Source organism: Penicillium verhagenii, assembly GCF_028828195.1.
Source record: "Penicillium verhagenii strain IBT 33310 chromosome Unknown utg000009l_segment0_segment0, whole genome shotgun sequence".
NCBI lineage: Eukaryota > Fungi > Ascomycota > Eurotiomycetes > Eurotiales > Aspergillaceae > Penicillium > Penicillium verhagenii.
Window position 1 is genome coordinate 1,837,435 of NW_026643173.1, and position 25,821 is coordinate 1,863,255.

General features: G+C 47.5%; 9 protein-coding genes across 9 annotated transcripts; 6 read left to right on the plus strand and 3 right to left on the minus strand.

Moving 5' to 3' along the window:
* Nucleotides 1-2,162: 2,162 nt before the first annotated feature.
* On the plus strand, nucleotides 2,163-3,266 carry N7466_009738 (SANT/Myb-like DNA-binding domain-containing protein; the record flags this gene model as incomplete). Its single annotated transcript, XM_057169127.1, has 2 exons — nucleotides 2,163-3,029; nucleotides 3,108-3,266. 2 exons carry the CDS (start codon nucleotides 2,163-2,165, stop codon nucleotides 3,264-3,266), a joined length of 1,026 nt encoding a protein of 341 aa, XP_057017833.1.
* Nucleotides 3,267-4,150: 884 nt separating this feature from the next.
* cox5b (cytochrome c oxidase subunit IV) lies at nucleotides 4,151-5,455 on the plus strand (the record flags this gene model as incomplete). Its single annotated transcript, XM_057169128.1, has 7 exons — nucleotides 4,151-4,247; nucleotides 4,419-4,472; nucleotides 4,737-4,768; nucleotides 4,807-4,894; nucleotides 5,040-5,140; nucleotides 5,202-5,289; nucleotides 5,361-5,455. 7 exons carry the CDS (start codon nucleotides 4,151-4,153, stop codon nucleotides 5,453-5,455), a joined length of 555 nt encoding a protein of 184 aa, XP_057017834.1.
* Nucleotides 5,456-5,936: 481 nt separating this feature from the next.
* N7466_009740 (purine-cytosine permease family protein) lies at nucleotides 5,937-7,912 on the minus strand (the record flags this gene model as incomplete). Its single annotated transcript, XM_057169129.1, has 6 exons — nucleotides 5,937-6,020; nucleotides 6,146-6,851; nucleotides 6,914-7,027; nucleotides 7,090-7,162; nucleotides 7,226-7,376; nucleotides 7,439-7,912. The coding sequence occupies 6 exons, from the start codon at nucleotides 7,910-7,912 to the stop codon at nucleotides 5,937-5,939; spliced, it is 1,602 nt and encodes a 533-aa protein (XP_057017835.1).
* A 1,101-nt stretch (nucleotides 7,913-9,013) lies between these two features.
* Nucleotides 9,014-10,051, minus strand: N7466_009741 (SANT/Myb-like DNA-binding domain-containing protein; the record flags this gene model as incomplete). The annotated part of the gene is made up of 6 exons (XM_057169130.1): nucleotides 9,014-9,055; nucleotides 9,108-9,191; nucleotides 9,245-9,277; nucleotides 9,342-9,389; nucleotides 9,436-9,817; nucleotides 10,047-10,051. 6 exons carry the CDS (start codon nucleotides 10,049-10,051, stop codon nucleotides 9,014-9,016), a joined length of 594 nt encoding a protein of 197 aa, XP_057017836.1.
* Nucleotides 10,052-13,973: 3,922 nt separating this feature from the next.
* On the plus strand, nucleotides 13,974-15,083 carry N7466_009742 (uncharacterized protein; the record flags this gene model as incomplete). The annotated part of the gene is made up of 1 exon (XM_057169131.1): nucleotides 13,974-15,083. One exon carries the CDS (start codon nucleotides 13,974-13,976, stop codon nucleotides 15,081-15,083), a length of 1,110 nt encoding a protein of 369 aa, XP_057017837.1.
* Nucleotides 15,084-16,718: 1,635 nt separating this feature from the next.
* N7466_009743 (ER lumen protein-retaining receptor) lies at nucleotides 16,719-17,838 on the plus strand (the record flags this gene model as incomplete). The annotated part of the gene is made up of 3 exons (XM_057169132.1): nucleotides 16,719-16,815; nucleotides 16,890-17,191; nucleotides 17,251-17,838. The coding sequence occupies 3 exons, from the start codon at nucleotides 16,719-16,721 to the stop codon at nucleotides 17,836-17,838; spliced, it is 987 nt and encodes a 328-aa protein (XP_057017838.1).
* A 662-nt stretch (nucleotides 17,839-18,500) lies between these two features.
* N7466_009744 (uncharacterized protein) lies at nucleotides 18,501-19,264 on the plus strand (the record flags this gene model as incomplete). Its single annotated transcript, XM_057169133.1, has 4 exons — nucleotides 18,501-18,524; nucleotides 18,583-18,648; nucleotides 18,867-19,049; nucleotides 19,232-19,264. 4 exons carry the CDS (start codon nucleotides 18,501-18,503, stop codon nucleotides 19,262-19,264), a joined length of 306 nt encoding a protein of 101 aa, XP_057017839.1.
* Nucleotides 19,265-21,288: 2,024 nt separating this feature from the next.
* N7466_009745 (uncharacterized protein) lies at nucleotides 21,289-22,872 on the plus strand (the record flags this gene model as incomplete). The annotated part of the gene is made up of 4 exons (XM_057169134.1): nucleotides 21,289-21,378; nucleotides 21,515-22,267; nucleotides 22,455-22,520; nucleotides 22,627-22,872. 4 exons carry the CDS (start codon nucleotides 21,289-21,291, stop codon nucleotides 22,870-22,872), a joined length of 1,155 nt encoding a protein of 384 aa, XP_057017840.1.
* Nucleotides 22,873-24,083: 1,211 nt separating this feature from the next.
* On the minus strand, nucleotides 24,084-25,429 carry N7466_009746 (putative translation factor pelota; the record flags this gene model as incomplete). The annotated part of the gene is made up of 2 exons (XM_057169135.1): nucleotides 24,084-25,286; nucleotides 25,352-25,429. 2 exons carry the CDS (start codon nucleotides 25,427-25,429, stop codon nucleotides 24,084-24,086), a joined length of 1,281 nt encoding a protein of 426 aa, XP_057017841.1.
* Between the last annotated feature and the right edge of the window lie 392 nt (nucleotides 25,430-25,821).

Here is a 25,821-nt window from a genome sequence, read left to right on the forward strand (position 1 = left end):
CAAGTACGTAGCTGCTGTATCATGACCCCATTTGAATCTTAATTCTACCTGTATTGGACGCAAGTTTGAAATAAAGATATTTTCCCCGTACGTGGATTACCCTATCTCTGCTTACCAACGTGAATTTTGTTCAGCGGCGTTTCTGATTGATCAAAGCCACTCTTAGCGTCGAATGAGAATAGATTCGGGCGACATTGCAATGAGATCGCCAATGACAACGGAATTAAACGAGGGTGTATCACGGTACGTATCCATTCCCGTCTATCCGTTTTCTCCAACTCCGCTTTCTCACAACTCAAAGAACTCAAAGAAGACAAGAAGAAAAGAAAAGAAAAGAAGAAAAGAGAGTTCCATCAACTCCGGTAATCGCACCGTATCGCGCTTACTGAGGGAAAAAGGTCATCAGGCAACGCGCCATCGGCCAAAGTCACCGAGGCTTGAGCTCCAATGCGATCTTCGCATAAATCAGTCACATCCAGACATGAGGCAGGGATTGTCTTCCAAGAAATCAACCACTTGCACACCGTGCACATCAATAACCGATTTGAAATCCACCAAAAGTACTTAGGCTGATACCTCCGTGGAGATCCATGGGGAAATGATTGCAAGCATGCTAGAGGTCGACTCTCCTGCAGCCAATCAGGCCAAGCAGCCCACTCGGATCCCTCTGAGCTCTACCTCTCTGCCCCCCCTCTTGTCTTTATTTGCTATCGATCCTTCGTAAAAACATACGATTCGACAAGCGGGGTTTGTGACAAGCAGAAGTTCCATTTTCCAACTTTGAAAGCAGGATTTTAACACCATCGCCATTTCTCCGATATCCCGACTGTCGATCAATTTAAAAAAAAAGAAAACATAAGGGGAAAAAAACCTTGGGAAATACATCCACCCCAATATCCACTCATAACGAACGATGCTGTCAAAAAAACAATCTTCCAAACCCATAAAGTCTGAGCGCCTAATCTCACACTGTCAGATCCATTGTGCTCCAACCCGTCCCGGCACATTCGGTATCTTTTTAGCGTCCTTTGCTGTGCAGATGGCGCACTTTAGCCTGGTATTGAAGCAAATCATGCCCCTGTTTTGGAGTCAGGTTGTAGTCTTGTCCCGATACAAATCTTGACCAACTGAATCAATTCCACCTTCGTCCCGACGCGACGCGAGTCTATTGATTGGAAGTTCCGCCCATCGAATGATACCCTAGACCCCCCTGGTCTTGATTGTCCCCATGCTCTGCTAATCCTCCCCTTCAAGGCTGACAGAGGCGTTTCTCCTCTTGCCGGATTGGATTGCATTCGACTCCCGATTTCTTTCCTTCCGCATATCCGCCTTGCATCTCTCTTCCCTTTGTTTGAGGTTTTCTTTTCCCTTTTGCGATTATCCCTCCTTATAGTACAATGAGTATGAGGATGAGAACATCCCGGAGGAATAGGAAAATATTATATAGAACTTGTGCTTCAGAAAAGCGCGCGCTTTTTTTTTAAACCTTTGAGATTCTCGCTTGGGGATGTCTTTAGGCGATCTATTGGACTGAGTCCCATTGCTGTATATCTTTTCGTAATTTTTTTTATTTTTATCACTGAGTCTTCAAGCCCGACGAAACTCACCCTGGAAGCAAGCAGATGAGGGGCTTACCGACACACAGACTCCCATTTTTTTTTCTTTTCTTTCCCAGGTGGCTGCAATGCTCCGGATCAAGGTAAATGAGGACTAGGGGGTAGAGGGTTGGTTTGGCGAAGGACATAAACAGGCCGTCGCCGCGATTGATTCTTGGGTTTTTCTTCTTTTCTTTCTACAAGTCATCAAACATACTTTTTGCCTCCCTATACAATCCCAAGTACGCTTCATTCATTGGGCTTTGAAGTCGTTGTACTTCTTTGATGCATATACTCCGACGCTTGAGAAACTTCGCCACCTCTCCCCAATCAAGGGCCTGGCATCCTTTCTTACTGGTGCAAATGAAAATTTGTTTCTCGCTTGCGACAAAGACATTGAACGTGTCCTCATATATCTGACGTCTTAAGGACCCAAACGGGACCCATCACTCCGATTTCTCCCATCAATTACTCGTGCCTGGAATCAGCACCAGACGTGCCCTATTCCGGTTCGACTGTTGTGTTAACAACTCAGCCACCCAAGCCGGGTCCTTCCTGGCATCATTGATGCAGCCCGGCAAATTGGCAGACCCATATCGAGGCTTTTCTGTTCCCTATTCCAACGCGGAGAAGCCCAACGATCATGATTTGATCACCTACGATGGGGCGAATTCTCAGCAGCCGCGGGAAAGGCTCCTAAGCGGCCTTCCCTACCACTCTGAAGACGCCAACGCATCCCACTTTGGCACAACACACATGCAGGCAGTGCTGCCTTTGCCAGATCCCCAGACAGGCGGCCACCACGAGGCGCACCATCCAGCTTTCGCCTCAGTACACCAACTGCTTCACCCGCCGCCATATAACTACGACATATCATACTCACCTGAGAGCAGCAGAAAACGAACTCGATCAAACAGTGGCACAGGAAACCAACATCAACACCAACACCACCATCGCAGATTAGATCACACCATGCCTCCCTCACAACCCATTCACCTCGGGCCTATGGATCTCTCGGGCCCACCCCCTGAGTCTGACATATTGTTCCCCATGCAGAGTGACCACTCTGGTTCCCATCTTTCCTCGAACCACAGCTATGCATCCCCGATGTCGCTTTCGCTTCCCCTTCCCATCCCGCAGCAGCATCACCATCACCGACTGCCAGCTCAGGCAAACCTGAGGGAGAAAGGCCCCCAGCCTGGACCTCCGAATATGGTTGGTCAGCCTGGGATGCCCCCTCCGGCTCCGAGACCCAAGGGACCAAAGCTCAAGTTTACTCCCAAGGAGGACTATCTTTTGGTGGAGTTGAAGGAGGAAAAGAACTTGACTTGGAAGCAAGTCGCGGATTTCTTCCCCGGGCGCAGCAGTGGAACCTTGCAGGTTCGATACTGCACGAAGTTGAGGGCGAAAGAAGCGAACTGGACTGATGAAATGGTTCGTATTATATCAGACTGGTCACTATAGACAGAAGTGGCCTATGCGGCAAGTATACTAATGAGTAATGCCTAACAGGTGGAGAAGCTTCGCCTTGCAGTGCGGGCCTATTCGCGTGATCGGTGGAGAATAATTTCAACTAAGCTTGGTCCTGGATATAATGCGTTGGCATGTGAGGAACGGGCGAAGGAATTCCCACCAGAGCCAGAAAGTGACAGTGAGGAGGATTCAGAGTGATGTACTAGTACTATGTACGGATATCCGGGTTTTCTTGGAGCGCGAGCAGTAAGGTTATTTCGGACAGTTTAACAATTTGACAATCGGATTATGAATTCTTCGAGTATCAACTTCCCACATTGTAATTTTGATTCAAATGTTTGTAGGTACATATGTATCAATGGATACCAGCACTTGAGCTAGTAGCATCCATGGATGTACCTGCCAGGTACAGTGGATTCCTGGAGTATTCCTGCACCAGTTGACAGATTCATAGATCTTGCGAAGGTAAAACCTGTCAGTTGGCCTAACCATGCACTGCCGGGTCAACTGGTGACATTCGGATTGAAGATTATGCTCAATTGGTTGACCTTGAGACATGTGGACAGCCAGTTGGCATTTGACTGGTGATGACAACTGGTTACAAATGATTCAAATGTTAGTTGACGTTGATTACACTGCATATAATATACATTCTAGATCGCTAACTTTAAATGTTAGGTTGCCTCCATGCATATGTACGATCGCTATGGAAACCTACTCTATCTTCGGATAGAGCGCGCTTATGCATTCAACGACGCACTAAGACCACCAAGTCAACGTTAAATCAGGGGTTATATCATAAACCAACTGTAATATCAAAAGGTCGCCCCATACATGCAGGATCCCAAACCCTAAGCCCTAGAATTACCAAAAGCGGTCAGTTTGTGCACAGATGGTCTGAACCCTCACCCGTACAAAATCAACCAATCAACGTCTCGCCCATTGCCTTGCTAATCTAGCCAATCAGAAGCCCACGGGCCGTAGCGGACTTCAAACTCGCTCCAACCTCAGACCTCCAAACTCTCCCCAATCCTCAAATTCCACACCTCCACCCCCCCCCATCCCACCACCTTCGCCGGACAATGTTCCTCCAGCGTACCGCTACCGCCCTCGCGCGGCGCTCGCCCGCCCGCGCTATCACTCTCGCTCAGCGCCCATTCTCTTCGTCCATCGTCCGCAGTACGTGACTCCTTCACACCCCCCAGTGGCCTGATGCAAGCTCGCCTACCTCGACCTCGGCCAATGGCCCCTTCCCAGCGCAATTGACCTCCGACAAACATTTTAAAACCGATATTGTTCATTCGACTTGCTACAATCATTAGCTAACGCAGCTTTTTTGCTCCCATATAGACAACGACAAGAAGTGGGCCGTTAAGGACGAGGGCAAGATCCTTTCCTTCGATGGTTAGTTGCAACCCCACCCCTTCCCTCAACCCGCCACACTCGACACGCGACCGGTGCATTGTATACATGGGACCTTGAATTGTCGGGCGGTGGATCACCATTCCATTGTTTTGATGTTTCTGCGCAATTGGGCTGCGGGAGATATCGGGAACATGGATTGTGGACCCCTCCGCGTTCAATGTCATACCACATCATGCCTGGCGCGATCGCCCATACCAGCGACATCCGGATGACGAAACTGACCCGTGCTCTTAATCATTATAGAGATCAAGGACGAGAGTGACCTCCTCCCCCCGGTGCCAAGCCCGGTACCATCCCTACCGACTTCGTCCAGGCTACCGGTCTCGAGCGTCTCGAGCTCATCGGAAAGATGCAGGGCATCGACATCTTCGACATGCGTCCCCTTGACGCTTCCCGCAAGGGTATGTTGCCACCAGCTAGCTACTCGGAATTGAGGGCCCGCGTGATCTCGGCTCGGCCCAGCCCAGCTCAGCTGTCAGCCGTGCATCTACAATGGAGCCAAGGTTTCTAGAATTAAATGGAAGACTAATTTCTGAATGTGTATAGGAACGCTCGAGGACCCCATCATGGTCCCCGGTGCCGGTGAGGAGCAGTACGCTGGTTGCACTGGTTACCCCGTCGACTCCCACCAGGTTAACTGGCTTACCGTACGACGTGCCCTATATCACCAAGCCCCAGACCTCAAGCACTAACATAATATTTCAACAGGTCTCCCGCGAGCGTCCTATTGAGCGCTGCAACGAGTGCGGTAACGTCGTTAAGCTGAACTACATCGGACCCGAGACCGACCACTCCCGTATGTGCTATTTATCCTACCATATCCCAATCCTCGGTGGTTCTTTTATCTGCTAACACGCTTCTTATCAGACGATCACGACCACGACCACGGCCACCACCACCCCCCTCACGTTGAGCCCAAGACTTTCGCCGACTACGTCAAGCCCGAGTACTGGTACCGGTAAATTTGCAGCTCATTAAAACCCATCCGATATATTCGTGAACGGTCGTTTTGTAGCATGCAAGTTTTATATTCTCGTGTCTCTGTGTCTGTTTCTGTTTCTGTCCCCGTGGCTTGCGCATCTTGTCTGTTTTGTAGAATAGTTCTCTAGTGGATGAAAATGAGAGTGGTCCGTGGAGATGTGTGACTAATTTCTAAATTTTTCTATTTATCTTTCCAATGGACTACGCGTAAACATACTACATAGTAGTACCTAGTATTAATGTGCATCTATATGACCAGGCCGGCATGCTGGAAATATTCAAAGAAATCGAAACCGAACGAATGATGCAAGAAGACTCAATGTATAATTATTTTGACAAGTCTCGTATGTATACAAAACAAGATAAAAGAAGTGTTGAAGCTAACATATAAACATACCGACATGAAGACATGAGGAGTTGATCCAAATCCCATATAAAAATCATAAGATTCTAACAAATCATTCAACGACCCACGAAGCGCAGCTCCAGGTATCGCAAAGGTGGATAAACGAGCAAAGCCCAGGTAAAGCCGACATAGTTGCCCATCTAAAGAATACCAAATTAGCATCATCTTCAAGTCCACATAGACGAACTCCGAACAATCTCAAAATATGTTCAGGGTTGAAGGGGGGAAAGAATAACAACCAAGGCAGGAAATAGATAAAACTCACATCAGCACCAGCATCCCCAACCAGCTTCGCAATCGGCCCAACATACCAAACCTCCGCCATACACAACACAGCCCCAACCCAACCCACAACGAAAGCCGTAAAAGCCGCCAGCCCAATGGGCAGCTTCTTCGGATCCCGCCACGCAGCCCAATGATACCCACTCTTGCGTCGGAAAATCGCGAACTCCTCCAGCAGGACCGCAAACCAGATCGCAACCCAGTAGCCCATCAGGGAGAGGAAATTGGTAAAGATCTCAGACAGATTGCTGCGGCCGGCAAGTGCGCAGACAGTGTAAATGATGACGCCGACGGTGTTCCAGATGACGCGGGGTACGCGCTCGGCGTAGCGGCCGAGGATCTGGAAATCGACGCCGGCGGAGTAGGTTGGCGCGACGGTGTTTGCGATGAGGCCGAGGGCCACGATCACGGAGCAGAATTTGCCGAAGCCGTGTAGGGGGCCGAAGCCTTCGACTATCAGGGCGCCTTGGCCTTGCGCGTAGGCGGCGGCGTATTCGGCGTGAGCAGTTATGCCGGACCCAAGGCCGATTCCGGAGATTAGGGCGAAGGAGAAGGAGAATGTGAGGCCTGTTAGGGTTAGGGCGAAGATTGTGAGGCTGGATGTGTGTTCTGGGTAGTAGACGAAGAAGTCGGCTGCCAGGGGGGCGTAGGTTATTCCGGCGCTTAGGCAGATGGAGAAGAAGGAGAGTCTTGGGATGTTAGATTAGGTTTCATTGATTGGGGGATTGAGGGCTGTGTCTTGGTGGCTTACCTGTTCGCGGCTATGGTTCCAGGGTCACCGACTGTGACGGTTGACAAGTCGAATTTGGTTGACGAGACGCCGAAAAGGATGCAGAAAACGATGAGCTGTGGGAGGAAAGCAAATCTGTTGTTTTTATATTAGCTTGGCGGCTCCAGTATGAAGGTGATTGAGATCTTTTCACTAACCGTTCATAGTAGTGGAAGACTTGAATTCCAAAAGTCGCCACGACCCAGCTGATAATCGCGATGATGACAATACCTAATTCAAGACAGTCAGCGGCTGCCGGAAAGCAATATTATACCAAGAGCGTGTTTATCATACCGACAGCAACGGACATGCCACCCGGCGAAACAGCAGATAGAATCTGCCCTCCGACGACACAGTCGATCAAGCAGTATCCAATCATCTGAATCAAGTTCAAAAGTACAATGATCTTACTAGGCCACCAGCCCATTGAGTATCGGCCAAATGCCTAGTTCAAGAGTTAGCTTCAATGATCCACTGTTTCCAAAATAATAGCAGAGCCCAGCATACCATAGTGCGAATGCCAGAGATAGGACCCCACGTCGCCATCCACGAGGCCACCAAAGACCCGGTAAATGAACCAAACACAGCACACAGCGCCGAATCCGTGAAGCTTAGGCCATATACCGCAGGTCCTAGCATTCCCAGCGTAATATTGTTGGCGGCCAAATTGATAGAGACCCACAGCAAGAAAGCTTGCAGATACGACATCCACGTCAGCTTCTTCATGCGCTCCTCCGGCGCAACACGCTCAATACCACGAGCCTCAAGATTATACTCGACAAGCTGCTGCTCAAAGGCTCTCAGCAGCGAGCCCAAGCGTGAACCGACGGGGTTCCTCCGACCAGCCGAGGTATCGACGGGAAAAGGCGAATCATGGACATTCTTGCCCGCATCCAAGGCAAGAGTCTGCGGAGGAAGCTGAGAAGTCTCATCTTTCTCGTCGCGCACCTCTACGGTGGCGATTTCGTTTTCGGGAGCCATACTGATTAAGGGAGATTATGTTAGTACCCGTTGGAATAGAGAAGCGGGGGAAGAAGTTGTATGCGCATGAGTCCTTTCGCTGGCGTTATCCAGATCAAGTTGAACCGTATAATCTCAGAACGGGCGCGATAACAATGTGGAGATTGTGGCGCGCCCGAACACCGGTCTGCATGCAAGCGGGATTACCACTGTGTACCTTGATCGGGAGACAGAACCAGATTACTTGTCCTCATGATATCCGGAGATCCCTGAGTAGAGATTGGGGGTGGGGGATGTACTCGGGCATTTAACAACGGAGAGGCGTTGGTGTCACCTTCCCATATGAGTCACTATGAAGCAAAGAGTTAGCCGTGGGGCGGGGGTGGCTTCGATAAGGGATTGTACCTGGATTAATGGTGGCCGATTGGTTTAGAATTGAATTAGTCCAATAGTGATGAAGAACCGAGTTTAATCTGCAGAATGCAGAAATGCAAAATGCCAAAAAACAAGCAGAGGGTAGTTGGTACAAGTGAAAGTACCTTTTTTTTTTTCTGTCGCGGGGAAAAGTAAGATCGGCCGCGGTCTCGGCGCATTTTCCCGTTCTCCGCCCGCAGATCGCTAATTCGGGTATACGGTAAGTATACTGGTATAATATGATAGTAGACAATACTTTATAGTAAACAAGTATACCCATAAGAAATGTGTATTGAGATTATCATCTCAAATGTGCTTGGGTTTCATGTAATATCCATAAAAAAAAACCAATGGGAGAACCACCCTAGCACCACTGGTAAACGCCGCCGAGCAATTGGGAAACCAGACTGGAAATGAGACAAAGGGAAGCCATAAGAAAGATAACGGAGAAAAGATGGAAAGACAAAATAAGACTGGGAAAGAGACTAGGCTGGAAAACGAACTCCATCTTGCCTTGTAAACAAAATGCCCCGATGGTCATTTTGAGAACACTTTGCATCGCTATGGAATTCCATATTGTGAGAGGGGAAGGGGAGGGAATGCCAAAATTCATCAAATGCAGAAAAATCACAGGATTAAAGATAATGCTCGTTCATCACTCATAAGGGGGTCGTCAAACAAACGGAAGACATTGGCTTAAACGTTGGCCTAGAGGTTCTTGAAATGTTCCTTTGCGTATTGTTCGCATGCCTATAAGATGACTTAGTGTATATCCAACCGGGAAGATATAATGTCAACGAACCTTGGCAGGCTTGCCAACTTTCTGACCGATAACTTTCCACTTGTTCGCCTCGTATTCTTTGATCGCGTCACGGAGTTTCACGGACTATGAAAGTTTAGATAGCTGGTAAAAGAGAAAAGGGCCGGGGGATCATATACCTCGTCTTCAGCGAACTCGGCATAATGCATGTCCTATTCCCATAGACATTAGTATCCCAAAGCTACCATCTTATCGCGCGCGCATGAATCCACATACTTTGTACCAGTGCTTCTTCACGCTTCCTTCTGTCCGAGTAGGAAATGTCTATTGATCGAATCCGGTTAGAAAATCGAGTCTGCTTGCGACAAACGTCATCGGCTTCCCCCACCTTTGCGATCTCCGACCAGCTGCGACCAGCATCGCGCATTGTCTTCAGGCGTTGCTCTTCTTCGGCTGTCCATGGCGTGTTTGTGCGACCTTTCTTCTTTGGGGCGGGCTCGGCCGGGGGTAGGGAGCCAGGGTCCTCAAGTGCCTGTGGATTCATTTGCCCTGTCATCATGGCGGACGAACTTGCGGTCGGAGATTGTGGGTGTTTGCGAGAGGGAGTATGTTGAGGAATCGGAGCGGTTGGAATTGGTATTCCTTCGAAACCGGGGACTCGATGGAAAGGGTGAATTTGTTGTTGAGCGAGAAGATGTGATGGAGCACTAGTTGTTGCCGACGTTTTGATTCGCTTGGACGTTGGAGGTGAACTGATTGTCAAGAGAAGTTAGTCGCGACAGATGTGGAAGGGAAGAAAGAAAAAAGAAAGTTAAGAGAGGACGAAGAAGAAGAAGAAGAAGCAAGAGAGTAAGAGAGTAAGAGAGTGAGAGAGTAAGAGAGTAAAAGAACAGAGTCCTCAATCAGACAGTCAACAGTCACGACGCGAACAATCCAAAGTCTCTCAGCCGCGTGAACGGAGATCATAGACGGAGGACTTACGACATGGTGAAGCGCACGCGATCTCAACCACAGGCCAAATCATCTGTACATGCAACAAAGCGGCATCGGGGGTTTAGCAGAACAGCTACAGGCGCGCCATGGTCAACTTCTAGGAAATCGGAAGTGGGCTTCTTGTTACACCAAAGACGATGACACAGGCGCATCCTAGGCAGAACTAGATCGGGACAAGAAGGGAACCGGGAGGGAAGGAAAGGAACCCCAAGCGATCCTTTCTTCTTGTGGGGGGAAGAAAATATGTCGTGGGGTAAAAGATGGGATGGGGAGATTGGGGGAGGGGGGTTTAAGGGTTGAGAGCGGAGTCGCGACAAAGGGGAAGAGCTCACAGGTCAAAGTCGCAAGCCCTTAACGCTGAATCGGGAACGTCGAATTCTTCGGAATATGGGGAGAACATGAGGCTGGAAGTGGGGGTGGAGTTTTTGGTTGTGAAGAGTAAGGAGTAGTGGATATGTAGTGGGATGAAGAGGGAGAAAGGGAGAATACAAGATGGAGGAAGAGGAGATGAGAGAAAGAAAGTGAGCGGGGATGGAGTCACCCTCATAAACGGCAATCATAACAGCTGAAAAAACAAGCATTGGATTTCACTTTAGATTTCACTTTTCTCTTAGAATCTGATAGTATTTTAAAAAAGGACTATTCAGAATGTATTTATTATTGAGCATAATTACATCTCTTTTTTTTTTACTATTTCTTTCATAAAGTTCTAATTATCCTTTGTAAATAGGTTGTTTTGATGTCATTGGAATTTACTATGGGGAAATGGATCCCAAGTTAAAAGCGTGACTTGAGTAAACAGATAAAACGTACTTGGTTTGTTCTTTGTTACTCCTCAATCTCTTCTTCTCTTCCCTTCCATCCCCTTCAATGTTTCTCCAATGTCTCTGCATCTTCTTGTCTATATACACACCTGAATCAAAATAATCCAAAAAAAAAGACATCCGGTGCATTCCCACCGTTCGAGGAACCGATGCCCCGGAGACCCTGTCACAAATGGCTCGTGCAGCCCTCCAATTCGGCCAAGCACTCTGCAGAAAGCAGGAATCGATACGTCCCGGGCAGCTCCCCCATGAGACATTTGGGCCGAAGAGACCTGCGAGTGGTCTATTCCAGAATCCGGTGACCCGGCGAACGCTCACACCCGTGCGAGGATGACATGCCCTGACCTAGAGCTAGAGCGGGCCTAAGGTTCTTATCCCTCTCAACTACTTACTGAACCAGATGCAGATCACAGATCCAGATCCAAAATAAACCCAAAAAAAAACAAAAATGAAGGGAAAAAAAGAAAAAAAAGAACCCCACACAAAAAACACAAAACAATCAAACAACCAAAGAAAAACAATACCTCTCGTTTCAACTTCTTGTTCACTCCGTTTAATCCGATCCTTGGCGGCCTAGCTCAAGCCACAAGAGGGTTAGACGGTTAGAAGGTGCAGCGTAATCGCTCTCTTCCCCCTCTTTTCTTTTTCTGCCTCTGACTTGCATACGACCTAACAGTAGACTACTGTATGGGAGATGTGATAGATAGAGATCTGTTGAGTCAAACCTTGAGATCCCCCTTTTTTTTCTTTCCCTTTGAGATGCAAGAACTTCAAGCATCTATAATAAAATCAATCAACAAAGAACAAGGTTCGGGTAGGTATACTTTAGACAGATAACAGTTCCTATTTCTAGGGCACAGGATACATGGTCCCGTACGCAATGCCCCGATCCACCATTGGAGTGCCCGGCAGGATGCAATGCACTTTCACCCCTTGTGCCAATCAACGGTCCGTGGCCTGGGGGGTCCACGCTGCAGGCATCGGGGATGCTGTCCAGGATCCTGCATCAGCTCGAAACAATGTGGCTTGTCATCTGCAAAGAGAGAGCTATGGATGATGACGCCACCGGGATGGATTTCCCCTCCCCTCATCCTCCCCCCCGCCCACCCATGGGGTTGCTGCCTCAATCGGCAATACAGGACATCTTATCAATCAATTCTGATATAGCCGGGCTGGCGTCGTCGAGGTGGAAATGAGACGAATTAGAATACTTTGATAGGTCATCCTTTTTCCTGGCCAGTGATTGGTTGAATCGAGGTTGATTTCTTTGGCTCCATCGTGTGACATCTATGTCTTTCGGATTTCACAGACACCATGTTTGAGACTGGTTCATGATAAGACTTTGGTCTATAAGCAGGACTGAATTAGTAGATGGGACACGTAATCGATATGATACTTTATCAAAGTGGACTTTCAACAGACGTTGACACAGTCACAGTCTTCAAAAGGAATATCAAACTCCTCAACTTGTCTACCTTGGAACATTGATAATCGATCATTGCGTTCACGTCAAAAATCACGAATAAAGTAGACATAACGAAATGCTCCTACGTCTTACTCATAACACTGTTCTCACAACGACCTTGCTACATTCACTTAGCCGACATTGATCATGGTGGTTTCCAGCGTGACATTGAAGAAGCAGCCGCATTTAGGTACGTCATTGGAATGACCTGCAATCGCATACTATCGATTCGCCAAATCTAGACTCTCCCAGATCCACCAAACCCGATCGATCATGCCATAGAAATGCCAGAGCCCGGGATCCCCTGGACTTCCGTCAGTATCATTCCCCGGATCTCCGCTCATGGCGTATTGTGGTCCCGGCGTCAAATTTGGTCGAACCGCTATCGGTGCTATTTTGGAAAATTGTTCCAAAGTGCCTGAAGTGCCTGATATTGTAACTGTGAGGGATTGAGTGACTGGAAGAAGCTTGGAAGAAATTTAGCTGGTAGAGCTAAGATGTTAAGCCGCATGGGGTTATATTTTAGCTCTGACTAATGAAAACCGCCAACCGCTTTGAAGCTGGGGAGCCTTCCAGAGATCTTTGGGAAGCTTTTTATGCGTCAAGCCAAGGATTATGGTATGTATGGATTAAATGGGAGAAGGACCCTAATACCCCTTGCCACAGAAGACGATCCCCCGTATAGTTCACAGAATTTCCGCCGTGATACAGACTCCTTTTGTGCCTGGATTGACATGCCGGTTGCTTTTATTGAGCACGGCGGACATGCAGGCATAATGTATATAAGTAAATCTATTAATTTATCGAACCGATAAGTAGTATATCCCAACTGTACTTAAGCATTGGATCTTCAAGACCCACACTTTTGAAGTGCCAGGTATGCAGCTGGCACTGGGAATCTTTACAATGAAGAATTTGGATCTCTCACAGTTTAATACCATGTGCATGCACATGTGTGCAGCCCAATTCATATCCTGTGCCGTTGACGCTTATTAAAATCAATGTGTACCATATGTATGGAATCTGGACAGCAACCTCGGACCTCAAGAAGACATCTGGAGCTTCAATGTTCGAATGTTCTTAGATCCAACCATGATTCTGATCGAGACTTGAGAGATCACCTTGGAAATCATTTTGAAAGTTCTCCAAGCACTTGAGGTTACTGACAGCACTCAAGTGCTGAGGTGGCCAGACTGCCTCCGGTATATATGCCCAGGTCAACTAGTGTTACCGTTCGTGTCAATTGATTTCTAGGCCAGGGTAAGCACACTCAGCCTTGGAGGCAAAATGTTAGATTCCAAGATTAACAATGGCGTTCATCCAGACAGTACATGCTCAACTGCTAGAGCTATGAATTCAAAGGTGGGTTTGCTCCTTGAAATGTTCGAAGGTAGTGGAGAATCAAGGCTCCAAAGGTCGTTTGACGGCATTGACAACCAGCAAACAACCACCCGTGCAGATCACCTGACGGATTGGAGTTGTTTGGTATTTTAAAAGCCTGCAGGGTTCTCGATTCTTCTTGTCATCTTCCTCATCACCTCCATCTTCATCTTCATCTTCATCTTCATCTTCACTGCATCTTCATATTTGTATCCTACATACTATCTTCCAATCCAGTCGCCTAAAATGTCACTTCCGGACACGAAAGACCCCGACATCGATAGCCCCGAGGACAATGCTAATCCGAGGGCTTTGAAAGAGGAAGCACCAGTTGCTATCAAAGAGGAGATTTCTACGTTTCCGAATCTCAGGTCGCCATCGCCTGAGAGAAAGGTGCCAAATCTGATAGATCTCTGCCTTGATACCACTGCCGATGGCGAGTCTGCTTGTCAATCTTTGAAAGAGGAAACACCAGTCGCTATCAAAAATGAGGTTTCGACGTTTCCGAATCTCAGGTCACCATCACTTGAGAGGAAGCTGCCAGATCTGATAGATCTCTGCCTTGATACCACTGCCGATGGCGAGTCTGCTTGTCAATCTTTGAAAGAGGAAACACCAGTCGCTATCAAAAATGAGGTTTCGACGTTTCCGAATCTCAGGTCACCATCACTTGAAAGGAAGATGCCAGATCTGATAGATCTCTGCCTTGATACCACTGCCGATGGCCAGTCTGCTTGTCAATATTTGAAAGAAGAAAAACGGACCAAAAAGAAGGTTTCGACGTCTCCGAATCTCAGGTCACCATCACTTGAAAGGAAGCTGCCAGATCTGATAGATCTCTGTCTTGATATCACTACCGATGGCGAGTCCGACTGTCAATCTTTGAAAGAAGAAACACCAGTGGCTATCAAACAGGAGGTTTTGACGTTTCCGAATCTCAGGTCCCCATCACCTGAGATGAAGCTGCCAGGCCTGATAGAGCTCGGCACTACCGATGACAGTGCTAATCTTCGAACTTTGAGAGAAGATACAGAAGCCGTCATCAAAGAATGGACCTCCACCCAAAAATCGTCTGCGATTCCACTCCCAGAACACAAGGATGATTGTTTTGCTAGCGCTCCAAAAGGCTCTGACTGTGGGGCTCCCATAAAAATAACCGACGATATTGTCAAAGAGGATACAATCACTCCCACTTCGAGGACACTTGCCGACAGAGCACCTGTTTGTGGCTCTCCCATTGGAAAAAAACCGGAAAAAAGAATCAAAGGGGTGATTGAAGAAGAGGTGAAAGACCAGGTCAGCATAGTTGGTAAGGTTCAAGGGGTTTTCGCTCTCCAGAAACACGTTGAATGCTAATAGGAATGGTCTTTACACAGAATCGCTTGACGACGGCCACTACACTCATCCTCTCCCAATTGATCAAACTTGGAAATCTTGGGAAGAAGCCGTCGACTACATCAATACCTTTCTCAAAAGTTATGGATATTGCTTAAAGACTGCCCCCAAATCAAGAAATTTCGAAGCCTCTGGAATTTTAAAATGTGAATTGGACGGACGAAAACAAATAGGGAGACACCGCAGCCTGGAGGAAATTTTGGATATGAAGTGCTGCCATTTCTCTGTCTTACTTTTAAAAGTCCAAGATGGCTGGAACTTGGCCCAGACCGCTAAAATTTCATGGCATAACCATGGACCTCTTCCACCCGCAGTCTACTATGGTCATCACGCAGTGAAACGCAAGAAGAACGAAGAATATATCTGTTTGCAATTATCTTTGGGGATTTCCGTCCTTGGAATTGTTTCAAAGATGCAACTAAGGGATCGAAACAGTGTTATTACAGCTTCTGATGTCCTTAAATGTAAGTACGATCACGAGAAGCGTACTGATAGGAAGAGGAAGATCCAAGATGATGAACAGCTCGGCAACCTTTCGAGGCAGGAGGTGACAAAGAGTTCCAATCTTCAAAAGATTCGAAAAGATTATGACCACCCAAGAGATTGCAAGTTCCTAAAGCACGAAATGCAAGAAGAAAAAGATCACAGATTCTTGAAGAAGGATCTCGATGATGATCCTACGGAAGATCCAAAGCCTTCAAAGAAGAAAGACGACAGTGCTTCCGGAGGGGTCTACAGGTTTCCACAGTACGTCAAGGAAGAAAAGGGCACCAAGACTTGGGAAAAATAGAACCTTGGGAAGTTGTGAGGAAGACGAATTTGTTTCTAAAGTTTTCTTTGTTCATTTGATTTTTCCAGGAGATTCAATTTTTATGGGGAAGTTGGACACGGTGGATTATTATTGAAATTGACATGGGGAAAATACATGTATGAGTAGTACGGATGAAGATGAAAGAAATTAATTTGCGACCTTGAAAGAACAAAAAACCTTTTTTATTCCAAGATTAATTGCCTCAGAGTAGGTAATTAATCAAATATATCAATTGATAGTATGCACGTGGATCCATACTAGACTTCTTATTCAAGTAGTAGCATGTACCTGCTAGTCAACTGGTAGCAATTATTATAATGTAGTACATCTATGTACTAAAGGTCCCTGATTCCTGCTTTATATTGTACAAATATGCCGTCTCTTTTAAAGGCCCGACGTTTCAAACCACATTCATATGAAACTTTTGAGATCTGAATGACCGAGAAGATAATTCGTTGTAAAGAGAGTGTACTCTGAGTCTTGATGCCAATAGTTACTAGTATACTCCAATGTAAGTATTCCCCTAGCCTCATGACGTCATATATCACGTGAGGACACGCGGCCCGAGCTCGGATCGCTGATAAGGCAGTCGAGCTTCCCCATTCAGTCTCCAGTGCAGGCATTGGGAAGTGTAGCCTTTGTGAACTTTGCTCTCCTAAACCAGCTGCAAGACCTTTCTATACTGGTCACCTTGAAGTGTGACATAGTTCATTCATCCATATCTGTGGACCCACGCGTCAGATCATCTCCACTGTTCACCCCGCAAACAAACCATTACGCCAACGATGGGGTGGAACGTGTTTCGCTATTTAGCCGACATATCCCACCTGGCTTCGATATGTATCCTGATCTGGGCCATTCATAGGAACAAAAGTGCAGAGGGTATGTGTTCTGGAAATCCAGATAGAGGTTTTCTGTTTCGTGACTGGCTTTGCTGACACCTGGCTCCTCGTTAGGTGTTTCACTCCTTACCCAGCTGCTCTATGGGCTCGTGTTTATGACCCGCTATCTGGACATACTCAGGCCATCATCATGGGCATTCAACTCCGGGGCGTCGCTATGGAACATCATGTTCAAACTATTTTATCTGACCTCTTCTTTCTACCTCGTGTTCATCATGATGAAGGTCTTCCCTCGGACACGTGAGAGAGAGAGAGCATGGAAGCTTGGGATCTACTCGATGACCGGATCGCTGGTGCTGGCACCGATTGCGATCGCGGTTTTGGAGGGCTTGAACCCCTTCACCCAGCTCTTGGAGGTGAGACATCCCCCCCGATCTTTGGAATTTTGTACACAAGCGCTAATACTCAAGAACAGGTTTGCTGGGCCTTCTCCATTATCCTCGAATCCGTCTGTGTGCTGCCACAGCTACTACTCCTACGCCAGACCACCGTCCCGACCGTGATTGACTCCTACTACCTTGGTGCACTAGGCTCTTACCGGGCCTTTTATATCCTGAACTGGCTTGTCCGCGGGTTCGGTAGCGAACATAAGTGGGATCCGATTGCGTTTGTATTCGGTATTGTACAGACTGCATTCTATGTTGACTTTGCGTGGGTGTATTATTCGCGCCAACGAGTCAAGCTTCGCAATGGCGGTGTGGTCGATTCAGAGGATCTCCGCAAGAGTTGGCTGGTTAACCGTGTTCTCAACATTCGAGGAGTGCGCACCTCTAGTGATGAGGAACAGGCTCTCCGAGATGATGGGGAGGAAGAGGATAACCGACCCAGCAACAACCGGTGGGGTGCGCGGGGTATCTCTATCACCGCGGACGATACGTTGGATCATCATCAGCAGGCGCACGTGGAGAGTGATGATCATGACGACTTTGATGCGGTATTAGGGGATGATTCAGATGACGATGATCATGATATTGCTAATCCACGTCACCAGACCACCGCTTGATAGTCATGGGCATGGACGATATTCGCTTGATCGACTGCAGGATATGAAGATCATTCTCAGGTGCTATGAATGTGCCAAGAAAGTCTTTGGTACCAGTTTACTTTTGTGTCAAAGTTATAACGAGCGAGCATTTTGTTAATCAAATTTATTTATTCTTATTTCGGGCGCGATGGAATCTACCCGCGCAGGTTCACAAGGCAACAATTTCCAAGGCACAACATGCGTAGCAATTAGGCCATGACACAAGGCCTCAAAATCAGGTCTGCCTGGCAAGCTAGTAGTGGACGCGGAGGGTTGCATTGCGCGGCTATCAAGATTTTAGTGAGAATTCTTAGGGTACTGGGCGCTCGGAGCTTTCCAAACAGCGGGCAAAAGTCGAGAAACTCGCGTATTGAGAGGTTCAGCGATGAGCAGGCAAGAGCCCCGTTCAGCCATGCTAATGTGCCTGCAGCATTATGTACAAGCGGTGAGCCCGCAGAGATTAGTTCGGAACACCTCTTTAAACTCGAGGGAACAAAGAGATCAGCGCGGCCCACCTCTCTTAAAAATAGGGAACACCTCTTATGAACCAACAAATCACATGACCTTTCTTGGCAACCCACCAGAGTTCAGACTGAACCAGTTCCCTTTGAGTTTATCTCACAGATTTACCTACCAAGAGTATGCCAAGTACCTATCGTGGTGAAGTAAGTAAGATCCATAATCAGCATAGAATCCAGCTAATAAGAGAATCTTGTTTCTTAGGATGCCTTCAAGCGCTATACTGAAACCCCCCGTCGAGACCTTCAGCTTCCTGGTCTGTCATTTCGAGTAAGTTGGAACGTGGATTAGTTCTTAACTGCTCATAAGCTAATATTGATAATTGACATAGGAAAGCGATAACACCGCCGTGATTTACCGTGGCGAGATACATTGCCGGGCCCCTGGTTGCTCAAAGACTGCATGTTATCCCTTCAAGTTTGCTACTTAGATTAGTTACTAACTAGTATTGGATTGGTTAGTATACGACCACAAATACCTTACGTAAGCACTATGCAGCTACACATGATGATATCATGTTACCTGATATGGGAAAAGGTGGCGGGCCAACTGGTAAAGAAGAGGCTGTTGCAATAATTTGGTATCGCCAGATTATAGCAAACCTTGATGCTAAGAAAGCTATCATTGATTCCAAACTCCCAGCGCTCCCATTGCAAAAGAAAGGAGATGCAGTAAGTCTACAAACTTGAACTGGTTAATAAAATTCAATAATCTAACTCATTTTATAGGTGTCAGTAAGCATTATGATGGGGAAAGTACGTGGAATGGGATTTTCAATTCCGTGTGAGGCCTGTAGGGTCACTGGAAAGAAGAATGGTATAACTTCAATTTTTATCAACTCGCTCTGGATCAGTTACTAACTTTGAGCTCTAGTCTGCTGCCGTGATGAACACCTCGAAATTTGTGAATATTTCACACTTTTTAATGATCCTCGAGATCATGATGGTCCTCGCATCAAGACCGAGAAATAATCCGTTAATCTACATATCAGGTCGGGGCTAGATCTACCCAATCTAGCTAATATTTGAAAAGAAAAAAAAAAGGAAATAGAAAAGAGAATTTGAGCGAAATCTTACATTGTAACTCTGAAAAAAATTTCTAGTGCTTCTATCAAGCAAAGTTCTCCTCATTGTGGAATTAAACCTCATCATGACATCTCGGATAGATCTCGGCGCTTAATACCCCAAGCACGTAGGACCGTGGATGCGATGTGGGGTTCCCTTTACGCCAAGGCTTAGACCACACGGCCCCACGAAAATGGAGAAAATGGCCAAAAGAAATCAGGATCAACAACATTCTGGGGCCGAAAATGAGATTAAAGTAATAGAGTCTGCCTCGTGGTTATATAGGACTAGACTAAGTGGACTAAGAGTAGAGTACCGCTTGAACTATTGAAAAAGAAGATTCGGGAAGAGAAAGAGAAAGATGAAGGGAGCGTGGTCGGCGCTTAACGATCGGTCAAGAATTCTCCGGAGCAAAACGCCCATTTGCTGCGGCGGGTAGCAGAAGAGCATTTTCCAGCCTCACGGATCCCCGTCCAGTCAAGAGCCGCCGGTGATAAACTCCCTTTCCACTTACTTGCGTGGTTTACTCGGTTCTACTTCTTGGACCCCAATTGTGTTTGTTATGCTTTATGACACGCTCCAGGTCTATGATTTCTATTTTTTTTTCTTTTTCCCTTTGCTTTTTATTGTGGGAGATTAAACATTGATAGGACCAGAGAGAGCGTTTTCTTTTATCGTTAGGACTGCATCACCTCCAACATTGACTGCAACCCCCTCACAAGGCAGATTGTAAGAAAGTGATTAGAATGATTATTCCAAATTCAAGAATAAATCTAATGCAAATGTTAGAGGAAGTTTTAAGTGCAGATGACATCTGACATGATCTGGATCCCTGCAAGACACATGGAGATAGACTACAGTCTACAATAATTGACTAGTGCTCATTTACTTGTATATAAAATAAAATAAACAAAAATTATTCTACTGGAATTACTAATCCCACTCCTTTCTCCCCGGCCCCTCTAATCATGTAATGCAAATCCCGTAGTTTTTCGGCCCTTTACCTTAGTGAAAAGCCAATTTCGTACCCATTTTACTGTTTTTTTTTTCTTCTACTGTTCTATTTTGAAAATCCATGATCTTTTTTTAATTGCTTTCCAACATGACTATTTCGACCCATTTCAAAGATCCCCATTCTGGCCCTATGATCTAACTCTTCAGCAGAATTCCATTACCTACTTTTTCCCCGGGGCTTGTGGGTTGAAGGATGGGGGCCGGAAATTGATGTATATCAACAAAGATCCCGTAGGCGCTTAAATATAGGCCCTCGACGTGTCTACACATTTCTTCCCCGAGCGGTTCCAATGCAGCACAGCGGTCATCGGCGGCCCAGTCCTTGCTTTCTGGTGCACTCTGAGCCTATAGTTCATGACGCCAGAACGTTTGTTCTTCCTGCCTTGCAAGGCACTCCAGCGTGGGCTGTGATATCGCTTTCTCCAATGCAGTAGAGAAGAAGGAAAAAAACTGCCTTTGCATCTATATCTTATTCCTTCGACCCCCACCTGTACCTGAGCACACTTGTTCATCTATAAAGAATCATTTCTTTAGCTCCTTCAGCTTCCTGACGATCTGTTCATCCTTCAACCTCAGACTGTCAAGCTGCCGCATGTCAGTTTACTGTTGGTTTCATCTACTAGCCGCTTCCAACCATCATTCTCCATCAACCGCCGCGCGACCCAATCTTGCTGCACGAAGACCCTGAAGACCCTGATCCGTGTTTCATATCGTTGCCACCATCCCTTTTGCTTCCAATCAACCGCAGACTACTCTCCACATTCGTGTTCCTTCTAGAAGCAAAAAAAGAAAATTTTGATACATGGTTCTACCCGGATACCGTGCGAGCATCATGTCGTACCATGAAGACAGCAGTTGCTCACCAGAGGAGATGCCATCATACTACGATGGCATTGGACCTGACTGGACCGGGGCCCTAACAGTACGCCACACCCACTTCCACACTGCCCGCCTATCATTGGCCCCGGGGGCCAAGCCTCCATCAAAAACCCAAGACCCATGGCTCTACTATATTACTCAAAAAAAAAGAGAGACTAACAACAATGTACTATCTTTAGCCTGAATTCCAAGCCGCATTTCTGGGTGCAAATGCCTCCTACTGCACAGAACCAATAGGCCAACCCAGCATCCCAACCCCAGTCAGCCTCCCAGACAGCTCCTTCCGCCCATCTCCCGCCGTGAGCCACCACTCCCAAGAATATGGCTCCGAATACCAATACGGGCTCCCGACCTCCATGGCCCCTCACGGCCTCGGAATCTCCGCAAACTTCCCCCCAGACTTCCCCGTCTCCTCCGCCCAATCAACCAGCTACGTCTACGCCCCCGACGAGCTCAACGACCTAGACTACCAGCTCGAATACGGCCTCGGCAATCCGCCCACCACCAGATCCACACCCTGCACGTCCCCAGGACCCGCACCAATCACCGCACAAGCACTAGCACCAGCGCCCAAGCGCATGAAACGCGCCCCGTCCCAGCAAAAATCAAAATCCCACACGCCCTCCCGCGAAACCCCCGTCACCATCCTCCCGCACCCGGAGGGCATGGAACGCATGAAGCGCGAGCGGCTCAACCCGCGGCCCCCACCGCTGGTGCATCCGCGGCCCCGGGCCCCCGGCCGGGGCCGCAGGGACCCACAGGCTGAGGAGGAGGATGCGTTTGTGCAGGAGCTGCGGGAGCAGGGGGTTGCGTGGAGGGTTGTGCGCGAGCTGTTTCGCGGCCGCTTTGATAAGGATGCGACGGAGGCGAGGCTGCAGATGCGGTTGACGCGCAGACGGGAAAAACAGAATACGAAGTGGGAAGATCACGATGTGAGTACGTGAACCTGACAGAGATAGCCTGAATTGTTACGAGTGTTGTGGGAGGGAGGGATCTTGCCTTTGATAATGGATGGATCTACTTTTGCCCTGAGGTATGATGGGCGGCGCTTTTTTATTACTTTTTACTTCCCCGGAACACACATGCAAAATGGGGTTGTGGGTGCTGATGCTGTTACAGGTCCAGCTTCTTATTAGGGCTAGTGAGATGTGGGAGAAGGAGAAGTATCGGTTTATTGCGGAGAAGGTGAGTTTTGATTGATTGTTTCTTCTCTTCTTGTCTTGTTCTTGCTGCGACGGAATCTTGATTCGCATCAGATGGAACTTGGATTTGCTGCTAACGACTTCCTTAGGTCAAAGAGCTCGGCGCTACAAAAGCATACACCCCGAACCAATGCAAGCTTCAACTGCGACTTATTGAGACGGGGCAACACCGTGAAAACGTGGATAGTGCGGCTTCTTCACCTTCAGCTATGTCTGATCCTCCTAATTCCCCACAACAACCCCAACCACCACCGCCTCCACCTCCACCTCCACCACCCGCAGCGATACCGACATCACGAAAGCGAGCACGGCCCCAATCACTGGAGCCTGAATGAAACATATCCCGGCATTCTATATCTGCGACCTTTTCAGCGTTTCGTCCATTTCCTGCATATTTTGCCTACTATAAAGCATTTCCACACCCCACCATTTCATGTTTTGGCACCCGCAAATCAAACATGAACTTTCCACTGCAACTTCAGCATTGCATCAAACTAGCATTAGCGTGCACAATACTACTATATAATGAACCCCATCTCATCCAAAAACCTCATTCGTTGAACATGGACTTGAAACTATCCACCCACATGCATCCATGTATTCCATTTTTGAACCCAAGATATTTCAGTTCCAATCTATACTTAGTTACAAATTACCTACTAGCCCACCACTAGCCCACAAATACCCGACATCATGCATAAAGATCGGCCGACAAAGGACCCACTTGCATTAGTGAGGTACATAGCTTAAGCAACTCAACGACCAATGAGACCCGGCAGGGAAATAATATTTGGCCCCCGGGGCTCGGCGAATTAAATCGCTGCAATTTGTGGCGAAGTATATTTAAGGTCGGAGCCGTGTTTCATCTATTTAGGTCGGGGCCGTGCAGAATAAACTAGTTCAGCTAGTAAGGCTGTGCCTGTTTCTTCATTTAGAATCTCCTTGCATTTGAGGAGGGTCGGCTGTTGTGGTCTTTTTGCTGTTGTATTCAAATCGGGGGTTGGGTTGGGGCGGCGAGGCTGCTAGTCTGGCTATGACATATGTACCTGGGGCCCGTGTAAGGCTGCAGAAATCTATGTTTGGATCATGGATGTAGCGTGAGTACATGCTTTATCGAGGGTGGAATATTTCTTGAACGATGCGTTGTTCGTATGCATGTCATTTATTCACCAGTGCTTGGGGGGTAGGACTCGGATGTTTCGTGGCATTTCGGCTACGTGAGTTTTGGCCATGGCTTAGGCGATCCTAGTCAAATACCTGCTTCGAAATTTCAGAATGATGGAAGGAGAGGGGTACGATGGATGTCGGAAGTTGACTTGGTTGATAGACTCAAATGCATGTAACAGGTGCACATGTGTCACACGTAAAGCTTAGTACTCATATGCTGTGAATATCTCCCTCTTTACTGGTTGTATACTATCTACAAGGAGCGGAAAAATTATCCGGATGGAAATGTGCAAGGTATCCACCAGATAGCCCTGGTGACCGAAATTCAAGACATTCTATTGTCATAAGATTCATGAAATTTTAATTTTTTTAAAGCCACTCAGTTGGCTGCATCGTCGTCTGAATCAAAATCTTGATCAATGACAGGGAATGTCAACAGCGCCGCGATGCCACCCAGTCCTTCAAGACGCTTTCCACTCTCGTGGTCTGAACTGAGGATTCGCACCTCGCCGCCCTCTACATCTCGGACCCGGTCAACAAGCCCGACCCATCGTTTCCGTACCGCGACATCTTGTGATCTGAATAATCGGTTGGACATGATCAAGACACCACCGCCACGACCCACGGCACCCTGGTCGACCGCTGCCTCGACCTCGCGAGGACCATAGGTAGCCTTGTTTGTCTCCTTGCGCAGCTGGTCCAAGAACTCGTCCATCAATCTGGTCTCACGCGCGTACTTGGTATCGGCCAAGAGTGTCTTCACTGCGGGGGATTGGAGGACTTCTGACAGAGAGTTCATATAACCTGATGCGGAATGCACAACCACGACGCTGGAAAGTAATCGTCTCAAAGCAGGCGTTGTTGTTGATGCTTCCGTCTGAATAAATTTGTGGAAGCCTGCAGCGACGAAACCGGGCGAAGCTAGTAGAACAGGCTTGACGGCCTCATTGTTCGAGCCCGACGTTAGGCTGGTATTAAACTCCATCTGTCGGAGAAGAGTATCCAGTGTAACACGGTAGAACTTGCCCATGCCCTGCGAGAGAGACTTTGTTAGCTTCCATCCCTTAATGATAGCCATATAGATATCCCTCACCTTATCGTGATCACCACCGCCTTGCCGTTTCCTCGGCACAGACATCTCCACTTTCTGCTTCAATATTGTTTGGAACTGGCCAATGAAGCAGATATGAGCCAAACCTTCCTGCATTACAACGGCGACAGCCTCCGCGCGACGTTTCCCGCCCTCATCAACAGCATCCTTGAGCATCTCCACCGCAATGCTATCCCATCCAACACCCTGACCGTCCGAGCCAACATCTTTTTCTAAAGTGAAATTGCGATTCAACTCCAAATCTAGGGTGTGAAATTGTCCGATTTTGGTGTGCGAAGTCTCATTGACGATTTGGCCAGAAACATGGAGCTGCGAGCTTTGGGGATCGAAATCGAGGCTCTTCACGCGGATTTCGAGATTCAAATGTACTCGTGCGGATGAGGTGGATCCTGTCTCTTGTGTTGTGGTAACTCGACGTATAGCGCTTGCGCGCAGGAGGTCGCCCGGTCGAACGAGGTTATATGCGTGCCACTAGATTGGATGTATGAGCTTAGAGTCTGGTGGATTGTAGTGATTGTTGATTGGATGTGGGGTACCATGTCTTCAGGCTCCTCCGGGAACAATGTGACGGTGCCTGAGCCATCATGCTCAATCTTGTTCTTCACAAGACGCATTTTTCTGAATAGACGTTCGCTTGCGCGTTATATGGTCGGAAATGTGTCAAGGGTCAAGGATTGATATCTTGAATCGCGCTCTGCTGCCCCGCGAAATACTGCCACTGGGTACCGCTGAATGAGCCAATCAGCTCAAGCAATTTGATAATGATATGTTTTCAAGGTTCTGTCGGGATTGCCTGAAAAAGTGACAAGTTTAGTAAATTTGGATGCTGTAAATCGCAAGAAATGGGATTGGAGTATCTAGAGCATTTGTTGATTAAGGGTTTTGATTCGTTTCTTGTAGATATCATTCTTGGCCAGGCTACGTCATCGTTAAGTATTTGCATACGCAGTATAGAAGCCAATTCATTCCAGAGCCTGGTCACTTGATAATTTTTAGTCTACTCATT